The sequence below is a fragment of the Muntiacus reevesi genome, chromosome 4, assembly GCF_963930625.1.
Source record: "Muntiacus reevesi chromosome 4, mMunRee1.1, whole genome shotgun sequence".
Lineage (NCBI taxonomy): Eukaryota > Metazoa > Chordata > Mammalia > Artiodactyla > Cervidae > Muntiacus > Muntiacus reevesi.
The window spans coordinates 76,999,924-77,018,454 of NC_089252.1; the positions used below are offsets into that span (position 1 = coordinate 76,999,924).

The 18,531-nt window shown below is 47.4% G+C and overlaps 1 protein-coding gene across 2 annotated transcripts in view; it reads left to right on the plus strand.

The window, feature by feature from the left end:
• SRGAP3 (SLIT-ROBO Rho GTPase activating protein 3) overlaps nt 1–18,531 on the plus strand; it is a 244,554-nt gene that overhangs the window by 191,738 nt on the left and 34,285 nt on the right. For both annotated transcript variants that reach the window (XM_065933246.1, XM_065933247.1), the window contains exons 11-13: nt 6,502–6,529; nt 11,720–11,822; nt 16,875–16,935. In XM_065933246.1, the coding sequence (XP_065789318.1) occupies nt 6,502–6,529; nt 11,720–11,822; nt 16,875–16,935 (192 nt within the window). The remainder of the gene's footprint in view (nt 1–6,501; nt 6,530–11,719; nt 11,823–16,874; nt 16,936–18,531) is intronic.

The following is an 18,531-nucleotide window of genomic DNA, read 5'->3' on the forward strand; positions in this document are numbered from 1 at the left end:
GGTCCCAGAAAAAGTGATAACGGGTCCCCAATAGGTAGAGGGTGGGATCCAGGGCATAGGGCTCTGCACTGATGCTTTCTTAGCAGATTCTATTTGCCAGGAATACTAGCGGAATGCCTGGCCAGGATTCTAGGTCCAAGAAGAATTCACATATGTAAGGCAGAGTTTGGTCCTTGAGGGACCTGGGGACTAGACTTAAAACTCTCGAAAATCTTCCAACGATGGTTGGAATAAAATCCCATCTGCTTCCGTGGTACATGAGACCTGAAATCATTTGACCTGCACGTGCTACCCTAACCTCATCTAGTTCTCCTCCACTCTCCTACTGTATTCCAGCTGCACTGAACTCCCTCCTGCATTTCAGAGCTCATCCAACTTATTCCTGCCCCAGGGCCTTTGCATCTGCTGTCTGAAATGTCCCCCTACCCTATATCTTTGTGTGGATGGCTCCTTATCCTTCAGCTGTCAGCACAGATATCACTCAGTGAGACTCTGCTGTCCCAGCCTCAGGGACTCACCACCTCTGTCCCAGCACTCTCTCTGTTTGATTTTCTTCATCTCGGTGGCCATCATGTGAATTCAACCTCTTTATCATCCGTTCACCTGCTTATTGTCATTGATCACACCTCCACACCCAATAGCATTATACCTTCAGCCAGAGTAGGAACTTCCTTGCTTGTTTTGTCCACTGCTTTATCTGTAGTGCCTAGGACAGTGCCTGACTCGTAGTAGGCGCTCAATTAACAGTCACTGAATGAATGTTGAATGGAAAGATGACCAGAACATGAACTAGAAACCATCCAAGATCAAGGATGTTTCAACGGACAAAAAAAGCACACCCTAAGAAATGAAAATTATATTTTATTCGGTGGAAAAAACTGAGGCCTTAAGCCCAGGGTGCAGTATCTTAGATAACTCTGAGAGACTGTTCCATAGAGACCAAGTGAGGAACCAGGACATTTAGGAATTTTTGCAACAAAAACGAGGTAGTCAGAACACCAAAGGATTGCTGTTAATCGAAGAAAACGTGACATCTCAAGGAATTGGGGCTCTTCTATGTATGGGAAGGTGCAAGAGTCTGGACTCCCTGAAATCATTCCTTTGATATGTACCTCAGCTCTCTGGGGCCAGCATCCTGTTTTGTCCTCCCGGTTTCCTCAGGGTGCACCAATGCGGGGAGGCAGGGCTGGCAGCTGCAGTGTCTGAGGATTCAGTGGTGGACGTAGTGTTTCCATCCTGAGTTCCCTTGGGGCTGTCCGTCACGGTTGGCTGTAGTGGCTGATGGGTGCAACATCCTTACTGATATGGTAGGTGGTATTTTTAGTGCACAGGTGGTTTAGAGCAAGTCCTGGTGGCCCTGGGACTAGGTATGAGGTTTAACTTTGAGCAGAGGAGCTGACCTGACGCTTCTGAAACTGTTAGGCCACACTGCGAATAGCCTCATATTCTGTTTGGAGAGGTCTGTTGGCTGAAGGATGTCCTCGATGATAGAAAAGAAAACACGGGGTCTGGGAAATACGGGGCCAGTATCAGAGAGGCAAAAAGACTTCCCAAGGTGTCAATGCCCCTAGATCCTGAGATGACAGCTTGGAACAGTTTAGAGATGTCCCAGAAGTCTTCTGGGGAATGAGTGCGACAGGACAAGAGCTGTGCTGGGCTGTGGGGCTGGTGATCACTGTTGCGGGTGTTTGCCATCCACACTACATCCTCGCCCTTCGCTGGCTTGCTCTCTTCTCCCCCTGGGTGCACATTCTAGTAGCTGTGCCTGGGTCACGCAAGTCCTGTTCACTCAGCAGTTATCCGGGGGGCTGCCAGGCTCTGCAGGTGCTTGGCATGTGTGAGCCCCATGCCTTAGAGGAACTGGTGAGAAATGAAACCATTTCCAACCCCAAGACATTTACAGTCTAGCTGGGAGACAACTCATGAGTTCATTAAAAAATTAAATGGTGATAACATTATCACACAGAAATTCTGAATAAACTGCCAGGTGAACAATGCAGGCTCTGAGGACTGTGAGTCCCAGGAGGGAGGTTTTACCGTGGGCCCAGAAGAGCAGGAAAAGCTTCTAGGAAGATGAATAACTAGGGCTCAAAGGAATAGCCAAGACTTTGAAACTATCACCAGTGGAGTTTTTTTCAATCAACTTTATTGACATATAATGGAAATACCATAAGATGCACCCATTTTATGTGTAGACATCAGTGTTGACAAACACATACACCCAGGTATAACCAGCACTTAAAAGCTCCAGCCCCAAAAAGACAACCCAAAAGTTCTCTTGTGCCTCTTTGCAGTCAACCCTCACGCTCCCCCCACCCCCCATCCACCACTGATCTGATTTCTGTCACCATAGACTAGATTTGTGTGCTATAGCTGGTGACAGCTGGGAATCTTCTGGGGATGATGGAAACATTCTGTTTCTTGATTTGGGTGGAGGTTAGACATGGGTGTTTACATTTGACAAAATTCATTGATTGAGGGGAGGAGTGGGGAAGAGTGAGTTGCAATGAGCTTTTTTTTCATTCCCTGCACCCCACCCCCCACAACCCTTATATTCTGCTCATCCTGACATTTCAGTATTGGACCAGGAGAATGGGGCCATGGGGGACTGTGGATAACACAGGGGAACCAAAACAGTGAGAATGGAGGGAAAGGGAAGAGACACAAAGTCCTGAGAGCAGCTTGGATGAGTGTATGATGGAGCAGCTTTCACAGCTTGCAGGATCGGTTTTTCTGGTCATGGGACTGGGCGCTGAGGGGTGTTTCTCATGAGCCATTTAACAGAAGGCAGGTCCACGTGAGTTGCTGAGTACTTGTGTTTTCGAAATCAGACACCCTGGATTTAGAAAACAAGATGTTCTTTTAAAAAATAAGATCCCAGATGAGAAAGTGCTTCTCTCGAGCTTCCCTGTGAGTGCTATCAGATGCAAGCTTTTATTCCTGCTCCTGCCTGAGTGACCTTAATGAGATAATAATAATAATTGGCTTTGGTTGTTGTGACTCTTGACCCATTTGGTCTTCTAAGTGTGTTTAGCCTTCAGCTGCGTCTTGCTCTGAGATATGATATATGAGTCCTTCTCCTGAGTTTTCAGCTGAAGAGCAACAAAAAACAGGAACTGCAATTTCAGAAATACAGTGGCAGCTAAAATAGAGCCATCTAGAAGAATTTCCATAGTCCTGTTTTCTTGCAAGCCAGCAGTGAGCAAAGTCCACGGTGCTGCTTTTGATATCTGGCACAGGTCTTGTTAGACTGGTCAGTTCTGGGAAAGTTTTTTCTTATTTTGACAAACTTTTTATTTTAGAGTAGTTTTATATGTAAAGTTGCAAAGACAGTACAGTTTCCATATATTCTACATCCAACTTCCCCTATTATTAACATCTTCATTTAACATGAGTATGGTATATTTGTCACAATTAATATATACTGATAAATTATTATTAACTAAAGTTAATAAATTACTGAATTACTGAAAAAACTGAAGCTGAGACCAAATCTTCAGTCTTTTTTTATCTCTCCCTGCACGATAAAGATACATGTGGATTCTTAGGGCATTGAGGGAGAGGGACGAATTTGCACTGACTTAGTTTGATAAAGCTCAGAACCTTCTAATTTACTCCTCTGAGAGTCGTCAGATGAGTCCTCCCTACCTAGACGTGTTAACTCTTCCGTTCAGTAGAAAGTTCTTGTGAGAGTGGGTCTAGGGTAGAGTGACACCCGCATCAGTGGCCTTTTTCTGTCATCTGAGAGCTGTCTCGTATTGGGAGGAATAATCTGGTTGTTTGAAAACAGGTGAGAAGTATGGGGCCAAGTGAAATATCTTGGCTAAAAAAGACACAAGGTTTTTATTTTTAAAAAAGGAAATGAAATATCATGTCTAGTGCCTCAGTCTCTCTCAAATACTCTTTTGACAGCACGCCTCAGAGAAACCACAAGCTGGAGGAGACTCTAGGTCTTTCGGGTCACCCTCACTTAGAGGCGAATTTTTGAACATAACTGACCCCAGGAATATAAGTCAAAATGCTTCTAGGTGCCCTGTAAATTGGCATTCCTTGTTACAAATGTCACTGCCACATCTTGGAAACAAGAACGCACACCCTTATGTGCCTTTGGCTGTTGCTACGTCATTTTATTGGCTAGAGAATTCTTAGTTTATCATCTCTGAGCCTTAGATTTCTGACCTTTTATATTGCTCTGGGTAATCAGTACGCTCCAGGGTTTACACCTAAGATACAGTGGTTTTTCAATTTACTCTAGTCGCTCAAGGATATATGGTGTGTTGTCTATAAAAAGGAGTGAGACATAACCTTTTCAGGCCAAGATTTAATGTCCATTACAGAGCAAAATGTCCACCAGGACCAGACAGTCTGACCTTCTAGAAAATGACTGAGCCACCAACGATAAAGAATATTTTCACAATCCCAAGAGGTCTCAGATGGTAAAGGGCAGAGCATTTTTGATTTCTGTTAGAAGTTGAAACACCATATTTCAAAACATGTTAGTAAAGGGGTTCCTGAGAGCTGGAATGTGAGTCAAAGCTGAAGGAGAATCGATTCCATTTGTTGCCAGAGCAAAGTCTGTCTTGAGTGTGTTCTGACATTCCACTTCCGGGACCCAGACCCTTTGATTCCTGCCTATTCCTTTCTTCCCTCCTAGCCCGTATTTGTGCATTCATCTGTCCATCCACCCATCAAAAGCACAGACTCTGTGCTTGGCTAGGACTGGGGGTACAGTATATATAAGACAGACAAGGTTCCTGCCCTCCTGGGGAAGAGAGACCTCAAACAGGAAACAAACCTGTAAAGTAAAGAATTATAACTGTGGTAAGTGTCCTTGAGTAGAAAATTTGGACTGAGATAGAGAATAGTTGTGTATGGGGTTGAGGAGCATGGGGCACCTGCTTTAATGTGGGTGATCAGAGAGGTCTCCAAGGGGAGGGACATTTAAGCTGAGACTTCTGAAGGGTGGGAATGTGTCTGCCACATAAAAAACTGGGGAAAGGGTGATGAGGCAGAGGGAACAGCCTATGGGAAGGCAGGAAGGGATGAGGTGAGGTGGAACGAAGAGAAGAGCACTGTGCCTGGACCACAGTGAGCACATAGAGGAGTGGGCCAGTCCAAGAAGAGGTGGAGCCGGAGCCTCTTCCTAGGTCCCCTCTGTCAGTCAGAGTTGCAGTTAACTACCATCCCTAAGGGACATGACATGTTTTCTGGCCAACCCAGGCCACTGGCTGACCCTTTCCTAGGTGGGTTGCCATCAGCTCTCACTGGGGGTCTTAGGTCTACGTGAAAATGTGACTCAAATTGGTGTCTGGCAGGAATTTGCCTCAGACCCCAGACACACAGTCAAATTGAGTAGAGCAAATTTTCTTGTTTTACCCCACTTTTCTCCTTTTCTGCTTTGGCTTCAGTTCAACCAGCTGCAGTAACTCTTGTAACTGCTTGTGGCTTTGGTCAGGAATTAAGGAATTGTGTGCTGATTTGCTCCAAGTTTTATTTTCAGACTTCTCTCACTGTCTTCCTCCCCTCATTTTCCTCCCCAGCTCCATCCAGCATTGTTTTTCATAGAGAAGCATAAATACTCAGTTCTTTCTTCTATCAAGTCTCTTCATGTGAATACTGAATGTGATTCTAGAATCTAGAGCAATGCAGTTCAATATGGTGGCCGAGAGTCATAAGTGACTATTGAACACTTGAATCGTGGCTAGCCTGAATTGAAATGTGCAAAATGAGCATCAGATTTCAAAGAGTTAGTACTATACACATATGTTTATATGTGTATATATAACTGTAATGGGCTTCGCAGGTGCCACTAGTGGTAACCCGCCTGCCAATGCAGGAGACATAAGAGACTCAGGTTCGATCCCTGGGTTGGGACGATCCCCTGGAGGAGGGCGTGGCAACACACTCCAGTATTCTTGCCTGGAGAATCCCATGGACAGAGGAGTATAGTGGGCTACAGTCCATAGGATAGCACAGAGTCGGACACAACTGAAGCGACTTAGCATACACTTCTGCATATACCTATAACATCTTATTAATTTTTTATATTGACACATATTGAAATAACATTAAAATTAATCTCATCTATTTCTTTTTAAGTTTTGTAATGTGGCTACTAGAAATTGTGGCTTGCATTTTATTTCCATGGGACAGCGCTGACTTAGAGGTTCTCTACTGCATCACAAAAAAGAATGAATTACTCAGTCATGCTATGGATGAACCTCAAAAGCCTTGTTATGTGAACAATAAAAAATAAAATATATGTGAACATGGCTCTACAAATAGGAGACACAGAGGATTTAATAAGACTCAGTTCTTCCCAGTAGACCATACCTTAGGCATAATTAGATTTCCCATTACATAAATAATTAAGTTCAAGTGTGAGTTGTTTCATGTTTTTAGAAAAAGATGAATGTGCACCGGTCAAAAGTAAAATAAACAAACTAGCAAAAACGAAAACAAAACCAACAATTAAACATTAATGTACACTTTTCTTTCCAGGAGAGAGAGCGGAATGCGGTACAACCAGGTAAGAGCCGGGGATCCTGTTTCCTGCACCTGCCGCCCGAGGTGGGGAGTGGGAGGAGGCAGGAGGCCCAGGAAGCGGGGGAGGGTGGGACTCGGTGCTGGAGCTGGGAGCAGCCGTTTTAGGGAACAGCGCCTCACCAGTGTCCCCGCGGGGGTGTGGCTGTGCTGAGAGGGGAGGCAAAGGCCTTTGGCTGCTCTGCCCATTCCAGCTTTAGGCTGTGACAGGGAGGGAGCCTCTCAGAGCTGCTCTGGGAGGTGGGTGTCGTCCCTCGGCGGCGCTAACCATCAGGTGGGAGGAAGGGACCGTAATATATATTGCAGAGTGGTTGAGGGCAACCAGAAGCCGGAGTTTATCAGGTTGCTGTCCACCTGTCTCCCCATCCGTTCTATGGCTGCCGAGCAAACTGCCGAGGAGGGTGGGCGAGAGTGCGGGGCGGGACGGAGTAGGCCGGGCCCCGGTTTGCCATGGCTCTGGATTTGGCCGGAATCCCGCACCAGCACCTCGGGCACACGCATGCGCTTATTCACACTAGCGCGCACAGCCCCCGCTGCCCGCCCTGGCTTCCGACTTCACCGCCCTGGGATGGACTGGTGGCGGAGCCCCTTGCTCGAGAAGTAACAGTGGACAGCTTCGCTTTCTCCAGCTCGCTCACCATTACCCTCTGCGCTTTCCCCTGAGCAGACCAGAGCCAGTGAACACTTTCACTCAGCAGCGGATAGCTGAGGGTCTGACTTCAGGACTGGACCTTTCCTTTACCTGCAGAGAATTTAGGTCCCTAAGCAGCCCCATCGCTGCCTGGGTACCTTAGAGCCCATCCGTTTCCCCATCTCCAGCCATGCCTGTCCCACTGCCCAACATGAATTTAGCGGTGGCCTCAAGACCTGCACTTTTCCGTCATGTGACCACTGAGGTCTAGTTTTTGCCTCATTCTGGGCCCAGTGACCCAGTGACATCCTTTCCCCACAAGTTCCTCCCAGTGGCTCAGAATCCTGGAAAGCTGTCCTATTTGGCAACAAGAAGGGTGAACCAACTCCCTCCTCATCTGGAATGGAGTTGGCTGGGAAGAGGCTTGGAAAGCTCTGGGGTTTTCAGTTTACTGAGCCCAGGGTGGGAGCCAGGGACTCTTCAGAAGCTTAGTCTGTGCAGCTGTTCCTCTAGACCCGGCAGTCTGGGAGCACTGGGGTGATTCCTGATGCCAGGGGAGGCCCTCCCAGCACGTGGGCCAGCAGATGTGCAGGCTTACTTTCTAAGAATCTGTTAGAAACAAATTCCTTTTTTAAAAATGAATGAATTAATTAAATTTATTTATGGCAAATGTTGCCTTTTAAAAAAAATTATTTATTTATGGCAGGAGAGTGTTGTCCTTTAAAAAAAAATTTTTTTTAAATCTATCTGTGGCAAGAGAGTGTTGTCATAGTCCCCAAACACCAGAAGCTACATTTTACACCAAAGTCTGCAAATAATGCAACAGATGGGGGATGAATTGAGCCATCCCTCACTTCTTCCTAATTCCTAGAACTCATGCGGGAATAGTGGTTCCAGCAGATTGTAGGAGAGATCTGTCATCAAACCCTTGGTGAGGTCCCAGGGTGTTCCTCAGAGAAAAGTTGAGGGGTTTTGCTTTTTTAAAAAATAAAGTCCCTTGAGATGTTGTCTTCCACACCCTCATGGACCTAGGGCCTGGGAAATCCAAGCTAGGATTACAGACCTCCCACTTAGATACGCTGCACTGCACTGTACTAAGCCGTAAATCCAGCCATCTGCACTTTGGCCCTTGGCCAAGGTCAAAGGCAACTCTCTTGGTAAACTAAAAGCTTCCTCTTCTAAAAATCATTTTTAACTTATCATAGAGTGCATTGCTAGCTTGGAAGTATTTTTAAGATTAATCTTAAATGCCCCGGGTGAGCTATTTCTACACTGTGGCCCTCTTTATTTCCCATAGTTTCCTGTCAAAGGTCAGTGTCATTTTGGATGATTGGTTGAGCAGATCCTCTCAACAAGCTGCCGCTGGTCTTGTAGAGATAGACCAGTTTTGCACATGGGCTGCAACACGTTGTATTTTTTTCTCACACTTTAGAATGTTATCTTAGAATAGCCCCAATCCATAATAACCCTGTAATTAGCATCACCGCCTTAATGAACATGAATTTGAGCAAACTCTGGGAGACAGTGAAACACAAGGAAGCCTGGTGCACTGTAGTCCATGGGGTCTCAAAGAGTCAGATACTATTTAGTGACTAAACAATAACAAAAAATTAGCCAGACCAGATACAATGATACACTTGAAAGATGTATAGTAAATGGCAAAGTCAAATGCAAACATAAAGTTTGATTATGGTTTTTCAAGCCATTGACTGGGTTCCCTAATTTAGAACTTGCTGCAAATCTGAATTAGTGGTGGAATCACTTGAGAGTTCTTGTCTACAAAAATGCAACCCCATGCACACCCATGGGCAGCCTCCGAGAGCCTGACCACCATCCAACTGTAATATTGCTGCCATTTTGAATTTTGACTCCCGTGTCTGTGAGGTCGTCTAGGAAAATCACCATCCTTTTGGTCACAGAGTAATTTTGAGGCCAAGTTCTGTGTTGCTAATGTGTGTGAATTTTCATCTTGGTTGAAAGGCAGAAAGGGGACATTGGTCTCTGGTTTCTCTTTCTTCCTCTCCGTGGCTTTCTCTGTTCCTGTTTTCCCTGCCTCTCTCTCTCTCTCTCTTTCTTTCCTTTTGCTCTGCAACTGAGCAGCAGAAGAGATGGAAGGCTTAGGCTGCCCCACTTTCCTTGGCTGAGCTGCCCCTCTGCTCCCCACTTTGTGCCCCACCCAGCACTTCAGTAAGTCGGGGTCAATTTGATGTCATGCGAAGTTGGGATAGCTACGTTTCCTTGTCAGAGATTCTGCTCTGTGCACAGAGTACCACACTAAAGGAAGAAATCCTGATGTGATTCCAACAGTCCTTTGCTTTCTGGATTGGGCAGGAGAAATTTTATAACTCAGAGGAAAAAAAAATTCCTTAGGACTTAACTTTATGAAATAAATTTTAAAGGCACCCTAGACTTTTTTTTTTTTTTTTTGGTATTGGTGTCCAACACCTGCATTGAGTCTCTACTCTTGTTGACCATGAGAGTTTAATAGATAATTTAATGCTATTGCTGGGTGTTCTGTGGTAAAACCCATTTCCCCATGTCCACACTCACACCAGGACCTGGAGTAGGAAGAGCTGAGTTCTATTCCTGTGACCTTGGGCAGGTTTCTTAACCTCTCAGCGTCTCATTTGCCTTATGTTTAAAGTAGGTTTAATAGTTCTTGCCTACTTCTCAGGGTTGCTGTGAGGATATCATACAGTGTGAGATAATGAAATGATCGGACACGTTCAAAAGCAGAGACCCAAATCACCATAGGGACGAGGTGGCTCAGCTGCTACCCTCCAGTTATTAAACATAAAACCTATGGCCCCCTGTCACATTTCTGGCACTCTCTTTGGCATATGTAAATTCAAAAGCAGATCCATCATAAGAAATACTCACTCTCACATGCCTTTATCCTCAAAAAAAAATAAGTAACTTGTGAAAAAGAAATGACATGGACTTAGCTAACCAAATTGACATAGATCCAAGATGGGCTCAAAATAACCTTGCCTGTTGTTTCTTTTCGACGTTTTGGTCTGTGCTGTTATTTTTGGTTCCAATGTTTGGGTGGCATGAGATTTGGATTCCACTGTGTCTTTGCCCATGCATGTCCTGGAGCTAGCAGCATTTGCTCATTATTCAGACACCGAAAGGAAGCTGATCTGAGTTCCCTTGATGGTGGGGCTGCTGAAGCAGACAGGCGAACAAGGCCAGTGAGCAAGGCAGTGTGAGTCTCATCTCCTTGATGGGCTCCGCAGCACGTATGATTTATTGCCCATTCACAGAACTCAATCAAGACGTTGGGGACCCAGGTCTCTGTTCGTCACACATGGACATTATTTGTGTCAGGCTGGGTGCCCCCTTGGTACCTCCCAAATTGTGAGCTAAGCCAGTTGAAAGTGAACTGTGTCTCTTGGTTAGGGGTCTTCCTCCTAACCTTTGAAAGTCCTTTGACCTAGAAGGCTGGCAGCATTGAGTCAGGCCAACTTGGGTGGTGAAAGGTGAGCAAATAAGCCAACACAGGCATATGCATGTGAGCAACTCTGGAAACCGGTTCAGTGTTTGTGGCCATCTCACTGTTGTTGGTGAACTGTGGTGTGATCGCCCCTCCCTGTGGCCGAGATGGAGCGAGCACAGGGAATGGAGATCTTAAAGTCAAGCAAGACACTTTCAACCTGACCCCCCAGTCCTCTGCTGGCAAGGGTTAATGGAATGGATGAGTTTGGGCAGGATTTGGGAAAGTGCCCTAAGGTTCCATGACTGACCCAATGGGAAAAATCTTGGGCTTAGAGCCCAAGAGGCTGAGTTTGGGGCCTAGCTCTGCCCTTTCCCCACTCGAGGGCTCAGTTTAGGCCTCGGTAAAATGGGGCCACACATGCAGGGTTAAGCTGATGTTAAGTATGACAGTGGCTTTGAAAACACCAACTGAAAGTGTACTTGACTAAAGGACAGGAGATAGTCCTCACCCGGGGGCCCCCGAAGAAGCTGCAGCTGCCCTCCTGGCATCAGTTTCTTCATCTCTAAAATGAGAATAATAACTGCCCGGCTCTTAGATCAATGGAATAAAGATTAGTCAAGTGCATTTGAAATGCTTAGTGGCATTAGGAAGATCAGTGGCCCGGTACATCGGGAGCTGAGACTCGGTGATGCGTTTAAGCCAAAACAATGAAAATTAACCCTTCCAGCTATCTTTGAAAGTCTCTTGCTTTCTTCGGCTACAGGTTACATCTCACCCCTGACTCCCCCTCCATCTGGTTAGCTTTGCAGGATGACAGCCTCTGATTGGCGTTTCAGTGGTTTCCCGGACAGCGACCCCACCCCCCATAATGTAGAATGCATTTGTGTTACATGAGCCTTGGTCCTGCCTGACACTGTGGATCAGTTAAGACACCCTTGAACATCCAGAGGCCTTCAGATGGAGCATTGGGCACCAATGCACTGGGGGTTCAGGCCTTCCATTTGCATTTTGTGTTCTCCTTCAGTCGTGGCTTACGATAGCGTCTTCCCCCATTGTATGTTTACCTTGGTTGCTTTCTTGATTTCTTCTGTTCCGTTTTCCCCTAGGCCCCCCTGTCTTCCCCCTAAACCACAGAAAATGAGGAGACCTAGGCCTCTCTCAGTGTGTAGCCATAAACTATTTAACGGCTGTATGGAAGCGTTCATTAAGGTACTCGCTGGGGAGCCACGGAGTCCGCGAACATGCCCAATGTAATGGCAGCCTTTCTCCACCTCCTACCCCGGCCAGCGGCCCTGCCCCGACCTGCTGACACGCTGACATCTGACCAACCAGAACTTACCCTCTGGGCCCTTGGCCAGGCCATGTAGCTGGCTGGTCTTCCTGGTGGCCTACTTGTAGCCTCAGAGGCACTTATGCCTCTGATCAGTGGCTTCTAAGAGTACCTCCCCTTGCTTCTCAGCCCTGGCTGAGTGGGCGGTGGGGAGGGCTGTCAGCCCCGCTCCCCTGCTTGAGGAACTGTAGTCCTGACCAGGCTGAGGGACAGTTAGAGAAACCCCCTCACCTCCCGTCACACACGTCTGCCAGGAGCAGACTGGTTGGAAGCAACACAAAGGAAAACCCTGCTTTTTATAACAGTGTACTTTTATACAAGTGCTTTTTTTTTTAAGTTGAGAATAGACCAACAAAGGAAACACATACAATTTGTGTGAGAGACAACCCTTCCACCTTGTTTTGCTTCTTGTGAGGCAGTTTGGGAGAGGGGAAAAGAGATGAAGTAGTCCCTTTAGAATTCCCCGGGTTAACCCTTGACACCTTAAACTGAAAAGGAAGGTTTTCACTTCAGTGAGTTTCTCTGTTCTTGCTTCTCGGCTGCAAAGCATGCAGGATCAAGCCATCCCAGATAGAACAGCTCAAGGCAAGTTAAGATGGTGATGGAGTTGGGAAGGGTAGCAGGTGGGAAATATCCTCAGGGCAGATGCACTCTGAATGTTACTTAGAGGAGCAGGAGGAAGGTCCCTGCCAGTTACTGGAAGCCCGCCACCGTCTAACAGAGACACTGACTGCAGAAAATAAGACTCATGTGAGTCGGGAGAAAAGGCCCTGAAGGCTCCCAGGCCCTGCCTGAGACACGTTTGGAGTGTTGGAGGCTGCCTCTGCTCCAGCTCTCTCTCCTCCATCCCCAGACAGGGCATTCACAGGACTTCCCGGGCAGGGAGGGTCAGCCTCAGGTGTGGGAGGGGGTGTGGGCAGGATCAGCCTGCGTCCCAGGACTGTCTCTGCCTGTGAACTGAGTTCTGGGAAAGGGCAAGGGGGACGGGAGGGCCCTAGTTGGGGGTGCCCGAGGGGTGGGAAACAGCAGCGGCTGCTCTCAGATGCCTCAGAGGAGGGAGGCCTGGAGGACCCCAAAAGGCAGGGTGCTGCTGCCGGGTGCAGCAGGAAAGGGGCACTGTTTGGAGGTGACCCCGAGTGAGCAGTTTGCCATCCAGAAGGTCACGGGAGGAGAGGGCTGTGTCCAGGGCTCTTCCTTCATCCTCCCTCCTCGCTCCTACAAGACTTCCTTCTCAGAAAAATCGCACTCCAGAGCTGAGGGGGAGACTGAGGCCCATTTACTACTCTCTGCCCTCAAGGACCTTATTGTGTCACACAGGAGGTTTTTGATGCAGAAAGCTGAATGCGGAAGATGATTCAAGATGAGTGCTTGGTGGCTGATAGGTACAGAAATAAGTTCTGTGAGCACTCTAGACCAGGAAGAGCCGTGAGCATCGGGGTAGGGGCAGCATTGAAGGAAGTGTCGGAACACAGCAGAGGGGAGGATGGACAGAGGAGCCGCTGAGAGAAGGAAGAGAATGAGCGAAACCTCAGAGACACGGACCTGTTTTGGAATACGCTTAGCGCTTTGGAAACGGGCTATCTGTCAGGACGCTTGGAAGGCGCTCTCACCTGATGGCATTTGAAAGCAACGGTGTTCTGTTTAGTGAAACAGTCTCTGAGTGGAGAACTCCTACATAAAATGTGTGACAATCAAGTCATCTGACTTTACTCCCCTGACAAACAAAACATCCACGGGCGTGTTTGCCCCTTGGAAGAAGTCAGTCCTTCTGAATCTATAGGCTTTGCTGCACCTGGTCAGTCTCCCTCGAGCCTGCAACAAGCGTCTTTGTCAGCGGTGCCAAAACCTTATCTTTGAATGGACGGTCTTTGGAATGAGAAGTGTCATTCAGAGTCCAGCTTTGCAGCCACCGGAGCCACAGAATGGCAAGAGGTATAGGCTGCATTGGGCGCCAGGAGACTGGCTCTGAAAAGAGCCCCCAGAGAGGGACACCCTCGAGAGGGCACATCCCTGGAGTAAGAGCAGAGCTTCCTCCGGAGATAGTTTGACTGAAACAGTTTGTTTGTTAAGCGACTGCATTTCTTTGTAGTCACATGTGCTTGTACCACATATTATCAGTGCAGTTCAACCAGCTCTTCTGTGCGCCCTCACTGAGCTCAGTTTGGGGCAGACTGCAGTAGCGGGGCCCCAATCTCAAGGATGGTTAACTCTCAGAAATTGAAAAGGCAGTGTGATGCACTCAGTCCTTCAACCTTTGTGAACGGAATTTAATTTCCTCTTATGATTCCTGTGCTATCTGAAAGAAGATTCAGCATGAACTAAGAATCCCCATCTCTGAAATGCCAAACCTCTGAAAGACTTGTCAGTATAATAACATCATGGAAATGCCATGATTGTGAGGGTTTAGAGGGACAAGGGGACTTCCCTGGCGGCTCAGACAGTGAAGAATCTGCCTGCAATGCAGGAGGCCCAGGTTCAATCCCTGGCTTGGGAAGATCCCCTGGAGAAGGGAATGGCAGCCCACTCCAGTTATTCTTCCTGGAGAATCCCATGGACAGAGGAGCCTGGTGAGCTGCAGTCCATAGAGGGTCACACAGAGTCGAACACGACTGAAGCTGTTGAGCATGCACACACGTGAGTGTGTGACGAGGATCAGATAATTAGCTTGTGCCAGGTTCTAGAGCTCTGGCTGGCGCAGAGTAAGCACCAGGGAAGCGTCAGCTGCGAGTGCTGCCTGGGCTTTCTGGAGCGCGCCCACGGTCCCCACCTGACCATCTGTCACTGCCGTCCTAGGTTCAGGTGGGCTCAGCCAATGTAGGAAAATCCTAGCAGCTGAGACACCAGGGGCTGGATGGGTGACACCGGGGAGGAGACTCACATCCTCCTGATTCTCAGGCAGGGGGGTGGCCTTCCCCAGGAGCCGAGTGAGACACAGCACGCACCCCAGAGCCTGACCTGCTGCCTGTACGGGAAGAAAGAAGAAGGTAGTTCTCCCCTACAAGGGGGCGGCTTCAGTGAAAGCAAAGGCTGTGCTTCTGTCTGCAAGATCGCCAAGGCGTTCTGACTGTATGGCCCTCCCTCACTTCAGGTTTTGTCAGTTTTGGGTTCCCTGAGGTTTTTTCAGTGCCAGAGTGAGGGTCCTTGGGCAGAAGGAGATCAAAGTTGAGCAGGTACCTGGGACCTACTGCCTCAGCTGTTTGGTGGGAAAGCACCGGCCGCCATGTGAAATTGGAACCGGCAGCTTGCCCTTGGGTCCTATCCAGAGGGCCCCTGAGAAACAGTCTTGGTTACCTAAGAGCTAAGAGCGAGGTTCTCTGAGCTGACTGCAGGGACGGTCCCAGTAGACGCCTGAGGGTGTGTCCATCCTTTCTGTGGGCAGCTGGGTTCACCTTAAGGGGTCTCAGGTTGGCTTTCATTGCTGGTGAATAAACAGCCCCTGTGTTGAGGAGAAGGTAAACTTGAGGTTAGGGAAGGGCTTAGTGCTCACCGTTCCTGCACTTTGACAAGGACTGAAAGAGGCCTCTTTGCCTTCTGGTGTCCAAGGCGGCCACCCTGGAAGGCTGGCCGGGCAGGTCCCCAGCTCCTGAGCCTCGTAGGCTGCCTGCCATCTCCCTGGCCCTTCACTGGCTGCCATTGCATTTCGGCGTTCCCGGACTCTGAAGGATCTGCTTACTCTAACTGATCTTACTCCTGCATAATCTTTTCTTTTTCTCCTGCTCTGCTGCCTGTTTATTTTTTGTTATCAGAGGAAGAAGAAATGCTCGAACCAGGAACCAGGTATTTACTGGAAAGGTCCGTCAGCCCCATTCAACTGGATGGAAACTGTCGTTAGTCCTGACTTGTAGCACAGGGCCCGCCTTGCCTGTTGCCAATGAGTCCCCTTTATTATCCCCTCTGTGACTCTAGCTAAGGAAAGAATTCCCAGATGGGGTGTGGAGGAGCCACAAAAACCATCCAATTTCATTTTTTTTTCCTCTGTCCCTTTTACGTGAGCATACTAGTACATATGCCTTCTGCTTCCTCACCTTCTGAGGAGGCTAGTATTTAATTTGGCCCATTTAAAAAAAAAAAGTTGTGTTGTTCTTGTTTTATTTTATTTTTTTAAGATTGTATGCTCTGTAAGTTGCCTTAAATAGCAGAACGGTCAACCAATGATGGAATCCAAAGGAAAATGATCCCTTGCCCAGCTCTCTGTGGCCTTGGGCCAGCCTAGGGAAATGTCGTTAAACTTGACATTGACACCCCAGATACATGTGTTTAGAGCTGCCTCTTAGTCAACCTTTCTGAGTAAGGGGGCCACATAAGGTCAGTGGCTGACAATAATTTTTTCTAGAAGTTTTCCTTGTAACGTGTACTGTTAAACCAAGTTACCTGCCTGGATGTTTAGGTTGTTACATCATGAGTAGAGCTGGTCTTCCCTTCTCAGAGCTCAGAAGGACCCCTGGGGCCGGCCTTGCTTCTCCCGTAGTGTGCCCTTCTTCATGCCGGCAGCAGGTCCTGACAGCAGGTCCTACAGTCCTAGGCAGAGTCCTTGCTCCTTCCCTGAATGCTGGGAGAACGGAGTTGAGTTGGGACTGAGGGGAGTGGGAGGCAGAGAAGCCTTGGAGAGCAGACTCTAACTCTCTCCACGCAGTGGGCTCCCTCCCCTTCTGCCATGTGCCTGTGAGGCCTCCCGAGCCCTGATTCCTTCCCAACTGAGTAAGGAGACAGAGCATTTCTTTAAAATTATCAAAACTATGCCTTTTCTGCAATAACAGAAAACTTTCTGTTTTAACTGTTTGTGGAGACTTTAAATTAGTGGTTCCTTGCTTGTTTTCTTACTAATCCGATGGTACTAATATTCTGGCTTGAGTTCATAATCTGTGTTTGCAGTGTCTTCTATCCTGTGGTGGTTGCCAAGTCCAATACAACTCACGACTTTTTTTCTTAAGGATTCAGGACAAGCTATACCACTGGTCGTTGAGAGCTGTATCCGATACATCAATTTATACGGTAAGCTTAATCTCAGGGCAGTGTTTCCAGTTGTTTCAACAGGTGTCAGCCTGCTCTCCATAAGAGATGAGATTCAGGTTTTCATCTTGGTAGATTCCTGCTACTGCTGTCCTTAAGGGAGGGAAAAAGCTCCGTAGAACAGCTGCTATTCTGACTGCTGTCTGTTGAGCCTTCTGTGTTGGGGGGACTGAAGGTGGTGGTGAGAAGACCTGAGAACTGGGAACACTGAGGATCAGGGAGGGGTCACAGGAGAACAATATTAGTTCCTTCCTCACTCCCACCCAAGCACAGAGCTCTGCAGTTTTAGCGCTGACTGAGGTTGGCCATCCAATTGGCTAATACTGCTAGACGGTAGCAATTCCATGAAGGAAATAAGAGTGTCTGGGATTTGCTACGTGGTGTTCCCAGCACTTAATGTGTGCCTCCATCTATTTATTTATTCATTCCTCCAAAAATATATTTCCAGAGTGCAGAGCAGGCTTTGTTTCTGACAATGGCAGCACAGCCATGAACAAGACAAGCAGGCTGCCAGCTCTCGTAGCTTACATGACCAATTAGAAGGGCAAGGGAATGAGTGAGCAGAGAGATACGTAGTTAGATTTCAGCTACTGATAATGCCTAAGAACTAACAAAGGGGATAGAGAATGGCTCGAGGAGGGCAGGGCTGACTTGACTAAGGTTGTAACGAGAGCTGTCTCTGAGGAAGTGGTATCTGAGTAGAAGCCAACCTTTGCAGTCCAGGTGGAGAGAATGTTTTGAATGTCAAGGCCTAATATGGGGAGCAAGACCAGCATGCCTGGATAGGACTGAGCCAGGAGGATGGGGCAAGAGACCCAGGTGGTAGAAATTCAGCTTTGGTTAACAAAAGAAATGAACGACGTTTATTGAGCACATACAAACCGAACTTTAAAGCCTGCCTTTAAGTAAATTGTAATGTGGAGAGTTGTTTGCTATAGAAAACTGAATCTCAGGGAAAGGATCCCAGTCTTAATTTCCTTTTCAGATGAGCAAGATCCTCTAATCTTGTCTTGTAGGTCACTCTTTTGTTGTTACTGCTGTGTCAGATAGCAAGGTCTGCTCTTCTTTATGGCCGTGTAGAAACACATAAAAAATGAGTTCGTCTTTCTTTAGTATGTTAACCTTCCCCAAACTCATCGATCCCAAGTCAGCATATGCTCTAGACTCTAGATTTTCTTGAAGAAAGACAAAGTCTGTGATGGGCGAGGGGATGGTTGAGGGAGTGGTATTAATCATTGTTGTTCAAAATCTCTGTGACTGTTAAACCCCAGTGGCATTTGTTAACTCAGGTTAAGCTACCTGGAACAGTGCAACTGATGAACTTGGTAGGCAGCGTTTCACTACCCAGTTATTTGATTGAGCTAACCTGGGAGTTAAAGTGGAAGTTATTCACTGGTCCACTGTTGATATAAATTTCTTGTTTCCTTCAAGCCTGAACAAGAGGCCGTAGACATATAAAGCAGAACGTGGCTGAGAATTTGGACCAGCTAAAACTCATTGTAAAGGCTCTTTTTGGGCTTCTGTTGGGAGACGGCCATTGGGAATGACTCTTACAAAGGATGATGGGAGAAAGAGACA